Source organism: Loxodonta africana, chromosome 18, assembly GCF_030014295.1.
Source record: "Loxodonta africana isolate mLoxAfr1 chromosome 18, mLoxAfr1.hap2, whole genome shotgun sequence".
NCBI lineage: Eukaryota > Metazoa > Chordata > Mammalia > Proboscidea > Elephantidae > Loxodonta > Loxodonta africana.
In genome coordinates, this window is record NC_087359.1 from 59564448 (window position 1) to 59578254 (window position 13807).

Here is a 13807-nt window from a genome sequence, read left to right on the forward strand (position 1 = left end):
GGGCCAAGGCATGAGAGCCTTGGTGGTTTGTGTGTGATGGAGGGGAGGGGGGCATGCCAGACAACTGGGGAACGAGTGGAAGGAGAGGTGACCTGGGAGCCATGGGCAGGGGCTGCACAGTGCAGGACTCTGGAGGCCTACTGAGAACTTAGACTTTATCCCAGGGCATATGGATGCTATTAAGGGGAGAGATAAAGAGGGCCTGGTCAAGAGCTGAGAGAGCTTCAGGATGGGGAATCCACAGGAAATGGTGACATATTGGATGAGGGTTAGGGCTGATGGTGGGGCTTTCATCAATGAGGGGAGACAAGGGGCACCTTCAGGGCTGCTGGTGAATTATTGGTGGACTCAAGACGACCTCTACTCCCTTCCCTGCAGGTGTTCAGCGACATCGGTGCCATCCAGAGCCTGAAACGCCTCGTCTCCTACTCCACCAACGGCACTACGTCGGCGCTGGCCAAGCGCGCATTACGCCTGGTGGGCGAGGAGGTGCCGAGGCCCATTCTGCCCTGCGTGGCCAGCTGGAAGGAGGCCGAGGTCCAGACCTGGCTGCAGCAGATCGGCTTCTCCCAGTACTGCGAGAGATTCCGGGTAGAGCTGCGGCGGCTGCCTCCCTGGAATCTGAGTGGGCGCGTCTCCGAGGGCCCCAAGGCCGCTAAGGGACCGTTAATGCGACAGCGCCCCCTCCCGGCCAGCAGGCCCCACTCCAGGGTGGCCATTTGTGGATGGAGAGCCTGTACTTAGCCACTTTCGGGGCCACTCGGCTCTGATCTGGGTCCCATTCACCTCCCTCTGTCATTTCCTTTCTCTCCCCTTGCATCTTGTGTTTGGGTCCAAGGGCTGAGGAGGAGAGCCCTTCCTTACACCTTCCCCCTCCCTCAGGAGCAACAGGTAGATGGCGATCTGCTTCTGCGGCTCACGGAGGAGGAGCTCCAGACCGACCTGGGTATGAAGTCCAGCATAACCCGCAAGAGGTAGGAGCCTCCTGCCCGCCCAACCCTGGCCAAGTCTAACGAAATGCCCACTGCGCCATGGGCCAGTCCTGAGTCAGAATCTCAGCGTCCTCTCCTCCACGGCAGGTTCTTCAGGGAGCTCACAGAGCTCAAGACCTTCGCCAACTATGTGACGTGCGACCGCAGCAACCTGGCCGACTGGCTGGGCAGCCTGGACCCGCGCTTCCGCCAGTACACGTATGGCCTGGTCAGCTGCGGCCTGGACCGCTCCCTGCTGCACCGCGTGTCGGAGCAGCAGCTCCTGGACGACTGCGGCATCCGCCTGGGCGTGCACCGTGCGCGCATCATCTCGGCCGCCAGAGGTCAGTCTGCCAGCTGGTACCCCAGCCCGCCGTCAACCCCAGCCCTGGGGGGTGAGGGGACACACACGGTGGGGCCTCAGAGCCTCTCTGGCCATTTATCGAGCACATGGGCTGCGTGGTCGGGGCTCTGGGGATGTAAAGGTGAATATATTGCACTCTGCCCTGAAGAAGGTCCCAGTCTGAGATGGGTAGGAAGGTGTGAGTGAGGCAGGTAGGTAAAGAGCTATGGCAGCTGGCCCTAAGGGAGCCCAGAGGAAGCACTGTCTTAGGTATAGACTTCCAAGAGGAGGGGATACTTGAGCAAGTCTTAAAGGATTTGGGGGGCGGGGAGGAGTCGTGAGGAGTAAGGGCACTCCAGGGAGAGAGAGCAGTCTATAGGAAAGTGTGGAGCTATGACAGAGCATGGAGGGTGCATATAGGGGAAGGGGCGGGAAGTCAGAGGGTTCATCCTATTCACCAACAGCTGACAGTATGGGTTGTGAAGGTGCTTTCATGAGGGCATAGTAGATTTTAGGGTGCTGGCAAACCCTTCTTTTTTACTGAGAGATTAACCAAAAAAACAAAAATCAAACTTGTTGCCGTTGAGTCTATTCATAATGACCCTGTACGACAGAGTAGAGCTGCCCCATACATTCTCCAAGGAGTGCCTGATGGGTTTGAACTGCTGACCTTTTGGTTAGCAGCCATAGCTCTTAACCACTATGCCACCAGGGTTTCCACTGAGAGATTAGCTAATGTTTATTGGGCAATTACTACATGCCAGGTACTGTACTAAATTTTAATGGATATTGTCGCATTAATCTGTACATCCATTTTATGCAGTGGGCATTAATATTTTTTAAATCAACTTTAAAAACTTTTTAAAGGATAAAAAGAGGTATAATTGAACTTGAAAGAGTCCAGTTCAAGGAACTTTGAAAAATATACAGACCTGTATAAGGGTTTGGGTATAACCACCATGGTAGATGTTACTTTTAGAGACGAAACTTACATGCAAAGAATTTAAATAAATTGTTCAAGGTTATAAAAGCCATTAAATGACAACTGGGATTTGAACCCCTGGCTTTCTGCTTCATAAACAGACAAATGTCGTCTGTGGGTGTTCAGTCTGAATACTATAAAAGAAAAGAGATTCTATTCTTTCATCCATTCATTCGACAAATATGCACTGAGCACCTACCAGGTACAAGGAATTGGCCTTTGCCTTTGGTCTTTTGCTTTAACCAAAGCAGTTGGGTTTTATCATTTTTATATGGTATCTTCCAATAAAAACACCAAGTTTTTTTTTTGTTTTTTTTTTTAAACAGGAGGTTCCTAGGGCTGAAATAGCTTACAAATCCCTTCTATAGGGAGTAGGGAGCCATTCAGTTTTTAAGTGGAGGCAATGACATGTTCAGATCTGGATTTTAGAAAGACCCCTTTGGTAGCTGTGGCAAATGGATTAGGCTGGGCAAGTGAATTTGAGGACACCAATGAGGAGGCTGCAGTGGGGGGCATGGACATAGGAAGGGCCCAGGCCAGAGTCCAGGATGTTTAGTAGATAGAGTCCACAAAGCACAGTGCTTGGCTCTGAAGGCCAAATGACAGCACCATGAGGGCAGGATTTGTCTGTTTCGTTCACTGCTGATCCAACAATAGGGATACTGCCTGGCACACAGTAAGTACTTAATAAGTGTTTGTTGAATGAATGAATGAGAGGCAGGAATTGAGGCTGATACCAGGTGTCTATCTTTGGTGGGAAACTATGACTAAGGGATGAGGGGATATTCATGATGTGTTGAGTCTGGAATGCCGTTGGGTAGCTGGCTGTATAGGTCTAGAGATCCAGAGAAAGGGAGGGCTAGAGGGGCATATCAATGCCCCTCAAACACAGCCTACCTCCTGAGAAGGGCTCACCAATGGTCAGCATCCTTCCTTCCTGTAGCCTCGGTTTCCCCATCTTCAAAATGGGGAAAACGTATCTGTAGGCCCCATCTCTCCACTTCCATGACCCTTTTTGGAGCTGGGCTGATGGGACTAAGTCCCCAAGGGATGATGTATCTCATGGTGAGTGATGAGAAGCCACCTTCACCATGTTGCCTCTTCTCCACCCCAGAAACGCTACACTCCCCACTGCCCTGCACTGGCTGCAAGCCCAGTGGGGACACCCCAGATGTCTTCATCAGCTACCGCCGCAACTCAGGCTCCCAACTGGCCAGGTGAGGAGGGGCAGGTGGGCAGCCTAAGGCCTTGGGACGAGGCCATGGCAGTGACCTGAGACCTCTTTGCAGCCTCCTGAAGGTGCACCTGCAGCTACATGGCTTCAGTGTCTTCATTGATGTGGAGAAGCTAGAAGCAGGCAAATTTGAGGACAAGCTCATCCAGAGTGTCATGGCTGCCCGAAACTTTGTGCTGGTGCTGTCAGCTGGGGCATTGGACAAATGCATGCAGGATTACGACTGTAAGGACTGGGTGCACAAGGTAGGTGCTGGCCTGGGCCTTTGTGGCCCCAGCAGTGGCCTGTGGCCTAGGGGACAGGGTCCTTCTCCTGTCTCATCTGTACACCCCAGCATCTCCCTGGCCCAGCTGGAAGTCAAGAGCCATAGCTCTGTGATGTGCCTTTAGCAAGCCACTTAGGCTTTCTGAGTCTCAGTCTCCTCATCTGCAAAATGGGGAGAATTTACCATCCTATTTACCTTGTGGGATTATTAGGGTCAGAAACCCACTGCTAGCAAGTGGATTCCAACTCATAGCAACCCTATAGGACAGAGTAGAACTGCCCTATAGGGTTTCCAAGGAGTAGCTGGTAGATTCAAACTGCCAACCTTTTGGGTTAGCTGCTGTAGCTTTTAACCATTGTACCACCAGGGCTCTGTTAGGGTCAGAGAGAGATGAAAATGTTTTGAAATATAAGCTCTGTGAGAACAGAAGGGGCAGGGGAGCATCTGACAGGCAGAATAAAACGGTGGTTCAGAGTATAAGGTTGTGAGTTTGAATTCTGGCTCTGGCCTTTGTCAAGGTACTTAATCCCAATGAACTTCATGTATTTTACTGGCGAGTAGGAATAATAATAGTCCTAACTTCCTAGGATATTGTTATAAGGATTAAAAGAACTAAAGTTTGTGTGGTGCTTAGCAGAGTGTCTGGCACATGGTAACTGCTCAATAATTTAAAAAACCCATTGCCGTTGAGTCGATTCCAACTCATAGTGACCCTATAGGACAGAGTAGAACTGCCCCATAGAGTTTCCAGGGAGCACCTGGTGGATTCAAACTGCTGACCTTTTGGTTAGCAGCCACAGCTCTTAGTCACTATGTCACCTAGCAATTATTAGTATAATTATTATGAGTAAACCCCCAAAAGTCCATTGCCTTCAAGTTGATTCCGACTCATGGTGATGCTATAGGACAGAGTAGAACTGCCCCATGGGGTTTCTAAGGAGCAGCTGGTGGATTCGAACTGCTGACCTTTTGGTTAGCAGCCAAATGTGTAACCATGCTGCCACCAGGGCCCCTAATTATTTCGAGTACTACTATTTAATTCACCATTGTATCTTCAGTGCTTGACATACAGTAGAAACCTATCGAACATTTGTGGAATAGATGGATGGGTGGATCCATGTCACTTCCGCAGGTTATTTTTTTTATATACTTACAACTACAGGTGTATTATAGCAAAAAGATACAAATCAGGATCAGCATAAAGAAGAGATGAATGGAGCAAGGTCTGGGAGGGTTCCCAGTGCAAAGCTTCTGTGTGCCAAAAAGGGTGCACTACCCTCCCGAGTGTATTGATGTTTTTCACTCACCAGGAAACTCTTGGAGCTTCCATGTCCAGAGCCTTTATTGGCTCCATTGCATAGTCATGACTGGGGCCACACTGTATTTGCATGATAGGGGCCTCACTGCATAACATCTGCAGGTTATTAATCATTAATCAGTCAGTAGGAATTAGGAGTAGGGCTGAGGAGTGCAGTAGCCAACTGAGATGGGGCCCTTGTCTTCAAGCAGCTGGGGAGACAAAAATATGCCCAGAATGACTAGATCACATATAACCAAAAAAAACCAAACACAGTGCCATCGAGTCAATTCAGACTCATAACGACCCTATAGGACAGCGTAGAACTGCCCCATAGAGTTTCCAAGGAGCACCTGGTGGATTTGAACTGCCGACCCTTTGGTTAGTAGCCATAGCACTTAAACCACCACGCCACCAGGGTTTCCAGATCATATATAATTTGGTGTAAATACTAGGCCAAGAGGCGAACCTCTTACTTGTAGTAGGACTACAGAGAAGGGAGAGAGCATCAAGGGCTGGAATAATCAGAGAAGACTTCATGAAGGAATCAGAACTTGAGAAAAGCCTTAGAAATTTAGGTAAGTGGAGAGGGAATCCCATGCAGAGGGAACAGCATGAGCGAAGGAACAAAGGTAGGGATAAGAAACGTGGCAACAGCTTATGTGCATCATTGGTATTGCTTTCTTCCTCTTACAGATGAAGACACTGAGGCTCAGAAAAGTAGAATAACTTTCCCACGACCACACTACTAGTGTAGAAATCAGAAAGGCTGGGCTTTGAATTCTGTTCATCTGACTCCAAAGCTCATGCTCTTTGCCAGGCCCATCACTGTGTTCCATGGCCCAGATCTGAATGGGTAAGAAGGGAGTACTTGAAAGGGTTGGATTCAGCTCCCGCTGGCCCATCAGAGCTGATTGTCCCCATCTCTTTCCAACTCCACGTTCAGTGAAGTCAGGTGAGTAGCTTGAAATCAGCCACTGTGGGAATATTTACACCAAGGAAATTGGCAAACAATACAAATCAGGGTTTTGGCTTTTTGTTTGGTTGCTTTTCCCCAGAGAGCTAGTTATTAAACATTTACAAGCATGTCACCTGTTGGATAAAAACTGTGGAAACAGGTTATGGAGGGCCTGGAGCCAGGGAGAGATCCTGTTCTTAAAATGCTGGGAAACAGAGAGCACATGAGAGGGGTGATGCTGAGCCAGTGGGTTTTAAGAATAAGGCTCTGGCACTAGGGTGCAATACAGATTGGCAATGGGTAAAAGTCAAGCCCCAGAGTCCATATAGAAGGGCTGAGTACCAGGCCTGGTTTGGGGAAGGGGCACTGGGCCAGGGAGACCTCCTGGAAGAACATGTCTGATGACCTAGAGAAGGTGGCAGATGACTGCATTCTGAAAGAGAGAGGGGAGTGTGAACTTTGCAATAGCTTAGACTTTGCCTTGTTCACCACTGCATTGCTGGTGTCTAAAACTGCACTTGGTACCAAGTTAGGCTTTTCAAGAGTTTATAATATAGTTGAGTCAATGATTAAACACATCTACTAGTTTAAAAGGCCATAAGACCTGCCTCTAATCAAGTTTCTGTTCATAACTGAGTGATCTTGAACAAATCATTATCTTGCAGACTTTGCATCTATGATGCCATGAGTGGTTTGGGCTGCTGTTGGTTCTGTGTCATTCTGGGTGAAACAAATGTCTAAAGGTTCCCAAATACAGTGCTGCAGGGTCAGAATTCATCCAAATGCCCAGCAGAGAGGTTGAAGTGGCCCTGGATTTGGAATCTGAAGGCTGGAGTCAGAGGTCTGGCCCCTTCTGGGCCAGGCATGTGTGTGACTTGGGAGAAGTCCCTTCCCCTCACTGGGCATCCCTCTCCTCACCCGTAAAATGGAGAGGTGCTCCAGAAAGCCAATCAGGGTCAAAAAAAGTTATACATGTTCTTTTCCCAGGAGGTCTCCCTCCACAAGGGTGCTTAGCACCCATCCTTTTCCCAGCAGATGAAAAGGAAGGAGGAGACAGATGGGGTGCTAGGAGCCTTTGCCTTGGACTAGTCCCAGAGGCTCCGTCATCCCTCCTCGGGTGTTTTTAATGCTTTAATTGCCTCTGATTTTAAAACTCTTTTCCCCGAAGCCACATTTAGTGGGTAATCAATATGGAAAACCACAAGTGAACTGCACTCAGGATAGTCCAATCCCTGTAGTTCCCTCTTGAAAGGAAAAGAAACAGTCAATAAGCACTTACCAGAGCATCCATTAATAGTAAGTTGTATCCTTAGAACATTTTACAGAGCAGGAAATAATAATGGCTAAAAAAAGACCCGTTGCCTTCACGTCAATTCCAACTCATAGGACCCTATAGGACAGGGTAGAACTGCCCCGTAGGGTTTCCAAGGAGCAGCTGGTGGATTTGAACCACCAACCTTATGGTTGGCAGCTGTAGCTCTTAACTACTGCGCCACCAGGGGTCCTAATAATGCCTAAACAAATCCATTGCTGCAGAGTCGATTCCGACTCATAGCGACCTTATAGGGCAGAGTAGAACTGCCCCGTAGGGCTGGTGATTCAAACTGCTGACTATATGCTATGGGTCGGAATCGACTCAACGCCAATGGGCGGGTTATATGCTAGGCACTGTTCTGACCACTTTCCGCAGAATTTGCAGTTATACCTCCTAGGTAGATGTGGAAATCTCAAAGAAAAATCCACACTTTGTACTTTTCTGTTCAGTTCTGACACCAGCAGCCCATTCAGCACTTCTTTCTCTGATGATGCTAGCCACCTGAAACTAGGTCAGAGCTCACAAGTTAAAAGCACACCATCCTTCAGGCTGCCAAATTAGTTGTTTGGGAGCCCACATGACACCCTCACTTCTGACCTGCTGGCTACAAATTCAGGATTTCCCTCTATGCCCCACCCCCCCACCCCAGGATACCAGCTGTAAGCTTAGGGGTCCCTGCCCTTATGTCTGGTGGGTAAGATAGATATTAAGTAAATTACCCACTTAACTAATTTAAATTTGCAACTGTAGCATGCACTGCAGGAATACACTGTGCTATAAGAGCCTATAATAGGGGGTGGTCTGACCTGGTCAGGGAGGTGAGGGAAGACTTCCCTGGGGACATGTTGATTGAGCTCAGATCAGAAAAATGAATAGGCATTAGCCAGATGAAGGGGCAGGGAAGAGCATTCTAGGCTGAGGAATAGCATGTGTAAAGGCCCTGTGCAGGGAAGAAGGATGGCAAGTCTAAGGGGCTGCAAGGTCAGTGTGGCTGGGAGGACAGTGGCAGAGGAATCTGAGATGTGGGCTGTGGCCAACCATGCCAGGGCCTTCCGGGCTACAATAAGGAGTTTGGACTTTATTCTTAGAGCCACGTCAAGAGTTTTAAGTAGGGGGTGACATGGTCAGATTTGCATTTTGCCAAGATTAGCTAGATGAAGGGCAGTGTGGAGAACAAATTAGAGGAGGCAAGAGTAGATGAGGGAATGTGAAAATTGATACAAAAATTCTCAAAAAAATCTAGCCAATAGAGTCCAACAGCATATAAAAAAAATAATAATAATACATCATGACCTAGCGGGATTCATACCAGGTATGCAAGGATGGTTCAACATTAGGAAATCAATCAATGTAAATAAACAAACAGAAAAAGAATCACATGATCATCTCAATCGATGCAGAAAAGGCATCTGATAAGGTCCGATGCCCCTTCCTGATGAAAGCTCTCACCAAAATAGAAATAGAAGGGAAATTCCTCAACACAATTCAGAGCATATACACAAAACCAACAGCCAAACATTATTCTCAGTGGAGACAGACTGAAAGCATTCCCCCTGAGAATGGGAACCAGACAAGGATACTCTTGTTCCACATCGTACTGGAAATCCTAGTGTAAGCAATAAGACAAGAAAGGAAAATAAAGGGCATCCAAATTGGGTAGGAAGAAGTAAAACGATCCCTATTTGCAGATGATATGATCCTATACATAGAAAATTCCAGAGAATCCACAAGGAAGCTACTGGGACTAATGGAAGGATTCAGCAAAGTGAGGGTACGAGATCAACATACAAACTTCAGTTGGATTCCTCTACACTAACAATGAGAACTCCAAAAAGGAAACCAAGAAAATAATACCATTTACAATAGCCCCCCAAAATATAAAATACTTAGGAATAAACCTAACTAGGGATGTAAAAGACTTATACAAAGAAAACTACGAAACACTACTGCAAGAAATCAAAAGAGACCTTCATAAATGGAAAAAACATACCATGCTCACAGATAGGAAGACTTAACATTGTGAAAATGTCACTACTACCCAAAGCAATCTATAGACACAATGCAATTCTGAGCCAAATTCTAACAACATTCTGTAATGAGATGGAAAAGTTAATCACCAACTTTCTATGGAAAGGAAAGAGCCCCTTGATAAGTAAAACGTTAACGAAAAAGAAGAACAAAGTAGTAGGCCTCACACTACTGGACCTCAGAACCTACTATACAGCTATGGTAGCCAAAACATCCTGGTACTGGTACAACGACAGACACATAGACCAATGAAACAGAAATAAATCCACCCACTTAAAGACACCTGATCTTTGACAAAGGCTGAAGTCCATTAGATGGAGAAGAGATAATCTCTTCAACAAATGGTGCTACCAAAAACGGATATCCCTTTGCAGAAAAATGAAGCAGGATCCATACCTCATGCCATACACAAAAACTAACTTGAAATGGATCAAAGACCTAAATGTAAAACTTAAAACTATAGTTCATGAAAGAAAATACAGGGACAATGCTAGGGGCCCTAATTTATGGCAAATATAGAATATCAAGCATAACTAAAAATGCAGAAACTCTGGAAGATAAACTAGATAATTGGGACCTCCTAAAAATTAAATACTTATGCTCATCAAAAGACTTTTCAGGAGAGTAAAAAGAGAACCTACAGACTGGGAAAAAAAATCTTTGGCAACAAAATATCTGATAAAGATCTAATCTCTAAAATATACAGAAAACTTCAACAACTTAACAATAAAAAGACAAGCAACCCAATCACAAAATGGGCAAAGAACATGAGCAGACACTTCACCAAAGAGGACATTCATGGAGCCAACAAATACATGAAGAGATGCTCACAATTATTAGTCATTAAAAAACCAAAACCAAACCCATTGCTGTAGAGTGGATCCCAACTCACAGTGAGCCTATAGGGCAGAGTAGAACTGCCCCATAGAGTTTCCAAGGAGTGCCTGGTAGATTTGAACTGCCGACCTTTTGGTTAGCAGACATAGCTCTTAACCACCACGCCACCAGGGTTTCCTATTAGAGAGATGCAAATCAAAACCACAACGAAATACCATCTCACCCCTGCGAGAACGGCACTGATCAAAAATTCAGAAAACAATAAATGCTGGCGAGTTTGTGGAGAGATTGGAACTCTCCTACACTGTTGATGGGAATATAAAATGGTACAACCACTATGGAAAATGATACGGAGCTTCCTTAAAAAGCAAGAAATAGAAATACCATATGATCCAGCAATCCTACTTCTAGGAATATATCCTAGAGAAACAAGAGCTCTCACACAAACAGATACATGCACACCCATGTTCACTACAGCATTATTCACAATAGCAAAAAGATGGAAACAACCTAAGTGCCCATCAACAGATGAGTGGTTAAACAAACTATGGTACATACACACAATCGAATACTGCGCAACAATAAAGAATAATGGTGAACCTGCGGAACATTGCACAACATGGATGAAGCTGAAGGGCATTATGCTGAGTGAAATAAGTCAATTGCAAAAAGACAAATACTGTATGAGGTCACTATTATAAAAACTCCAGAAAAGGTTTACATACAGAAAGAAACAATCTTTGATGGCTACAAGAGAGGGGAGGACTGGGGAGGGGAAATCACTGACTAGATAGTAGATAAGTGTTAACTTAGGTGAAGGGAAAGACAATACACAATACGCGGGAAGTCAGTACAACTTGACCAAGGCAAAGGAAGACACTTAGAGGAACACAAGGAAAAAAAAAAAAAAGAGGCAACCACATTGAACACTACAGCATATACGATCCTCCAACAACAGTAAAAACAAATAACTTGGAAGCAGATACGTATGCTCAATGGGGAGGGAGGGCGTATAGGCGTATACCCATGCAATACGTAGGTGAGGCTGTGGATATTTCTACGTACATATTTTTATGTACAGCATGTATATTCATATATATAAAGCACAAAGGGGGCACAGTCATAGAAGCTTCCTTGACACATCCAAATACCTTGAGGGACCGAGTTACTGGAGCTGAGGGCTGGGGACCATGGTCTCAGGGGACATCTAGGTCAATTGATCTAACATCGTGCATAAAGAAAATGTTCCATATCCTACTTTGGTGAGTAGTGTCTGGGGTCCTAAAAGCTTGCAAGAGGCCATCTAAGATACATCTATTGGTTCCATCCCATTCAGAGCAAAGGAGAATGAAGAAAGCCAAAGACAAGGAAAATATTAATCCAGAAGGCTAATGGACCACATGAACAACAGCCTCTACCAGCCTGAGCCCAGAACTAGATGGTGCCTGGGTACCACCACTGACTGCTCTGACGGGGATCACAGTAGAAGGTCCTGGACAGAGCAGGAGGAAAATGTAGAACAAAATTCAAATTCACAAAAAAGACCAGACTTATTGGTCTGACAGACACTGGAGGAACCCCCGAGACTATAGCCCCCAGATACCCGTTGAGCAAAGAACTGAAGCCATTCCCGAAGTTCACCTTTCAGCCAAAGATTAGACAGGCCTATAAAACAAACAGTAACACACAGGAGGAACATGACTTCTCAGATCAACCAAATGGGCAACGCCTACCCAAAAGCAAAGATGAGAAGGCAGGAAGGGACAGGAAAACTGGAGGGATGGAATCGGGGAACCCAGTGTAGAAAGGGGGAGTGCCGACACCCTGTAGGGGTTATGACCAATGTCATGAAATAATTTTCGTATACATTTTTCAGTGAGAAACTAATTTGCTCTGTAAACTTTCTCCTAAACCACACACATACAAAAAAAGGCGGGGGATGAGGGGAGACCTGGTGGGGGCTAAAAATAATGGGAGGTTGGAGCAGGGTGGTGGTGGGGTGGAGGTAGAGAACAATGGGTGGATTTGAGAAATCAGTAGGAGTACAATTGTCAGGGCTCATAAGGGATTAATGGGGATGCAGGGGCGAGGGGAAAGTTAAGGTGGACTCAAGGTCAGTGTCCTGCCCTGAGCTCAGCCTTGGACCAGTAGCCCTCCCAGCACCTGCTTGGCCCCAGGGTCCTTGGATAAGGTCAGGAATCTCTTCCTCCTCACCTCTGGGGCCCCTCTCTGTTCTTCCTCCAGGAGATCGTGACTGCTTTGAGCTGTGGCAAGAACATTGTGCCCATCATCGATGGCTTCGAGTGGCCCGAGCCCCAGGCCCTGCCTGAGGACATGCAGGCGGTGCTCACCTTCAATGGCATCAAGTGAGCCTCAGGGTTCCGGGGAGTGAGGGATGAGGGAGGCAGCACGAGGGCAAAGCTGCCAGCAGCAACCTCTGCCGAGCCCTCTGACCCATGCCACCTCTGTGCCCACAGGTGGTCCCACGAGTACCAGGAAGCGACCATCGAGAAGATCATCCGCTTCCTGCAGGGCCGCTCCTCCCGGGACTCATCTGCAGGCTCTGACATCAGTTTGGAGGGTGCTGCACCCATGGGCCCAACTTAACAGCTCCCACTTCCCAAGCCCGGCTGTGACCCCCACTGCCACCATCCTCCCTGGGGGAGCAGCCCCTCAAACTGGCCTCCCTGGGCTGAGACAGCCTGGGCTCTTCTCAGGAAATGGCTCTCCCTCTCCCCCACCCTCATGGCTCACCTGTTATTTGCAAAGGGGAGGGAAGGCAGGCACTGGGGGTGGTGAGGGTTAGACCTCCTCCAGGCCCTCCTGCTACCACCAAGCCTGCCCTCAGCTCTGCCTTGGGTACAGGCAGGGTCAAGGCTCAGTTCTGGAGTTTGTCATACACTCCCCTTCCCCTGCCTTGATAGCAACCAGCTTGAGTAGGGGGAAGGCAGGCAGCCTCTAGCAGGAACCAGGGCAGCGCCCAGGCCCTCTCCAGTCTCAGCACTGTTGCTCTGAGCCAGCCAGGGTCATATACAATGATGGCTGTCGATCAGGACTGTCCCTGGCCCCTGGCTCACCATTTCCTGCCACCCCTGGCCTTGCCCTGTAACCACTCAGTGCCCTTAGCTGGCTGGCCTGTTCTTGGATGCCCCTCCCAGTCTTTCGGAGGATGGCTTCCTTTGGCTCATCCGGGTCAGCCGAGCCCTCACTCTGGCTGGTCTGTAGCTGTGGCCGGCTTTGCAACACTTACTGGTGCACACAACCCCCCTGCTTGGGCACGGGCAGGGGGAGGCCATGTCTTGAGGACAGCGAGCCCACCCTACCCCATGTCTCAGTGTCGTGCCCCAGTTGCCTCCCCCAGCTCCTCACCCATTCAAGGCTGCTCAGCCCCATGGCAGCAGTAGCAGCCTGGGCGGAGGAGACAGGATCCTGATGAAGAGCTGGGGTTACTACCTAGGGCAGTTTCTCCAACTTGAATGTGCATTCTTATCACCTGGGAATCTTGTTAAAATCCAGATTAGATTGAGGAGACCTGTATTTTTCACAAATTTTCTCTGTGAGCTGTTGCTGCCGAGAC

At 47.7% G+C, this 13807-nt stretch overlaps 1 protein-coding gene across 2 annotated transcripts in view; it reads left to right on the forward strand.

Annotated features, from left to right (window-relative positions):
- The window catches only part of SARM1 (sterile alpha and TIR motif containing 1), a 22800-nt gene extending 9022 nt beyond the window's left edge, over positions 1 to 13778 (forward strand). Inside the window, exons 3-9 of one of the 2 annotated variants that reach the window (XM_064271466.1) lie at positions 379 to 591; positions 883 to 974; positions 1080 to 1315; positions 3411 to 3513; positions 3586 to 3775; positions 12475 to 12596; positions 12708 to 13778. In XM_064271466.1, the coding sequence (XP_064127536.1) occupies positions 379 to 591; positions 883 to 974; positions 1080 to 1315; positions 3411 to 3513; positions 3586 to 3775; positions 12475 to 12596; positions 12708 to 12837 (1086 nt within the window). In that variant the 3' untranslated portion in view covers positions 12838 to 13778. Of the gene's footprint in view, positions 1 to 378; positions 592 to 882; positions 975 to 1079; positions 1316 to 3410; positions 3514 to 3585; positions 3776 to 5788; positions 8003 to 12474; positions 12597 to 12707 lie in introns of those variants that run through there. The other variant, XM_064271467.1, reaches the window with a different exon arrangement.
- Positions 13779 to 13807: the final 29 nt, after the last annotated feature.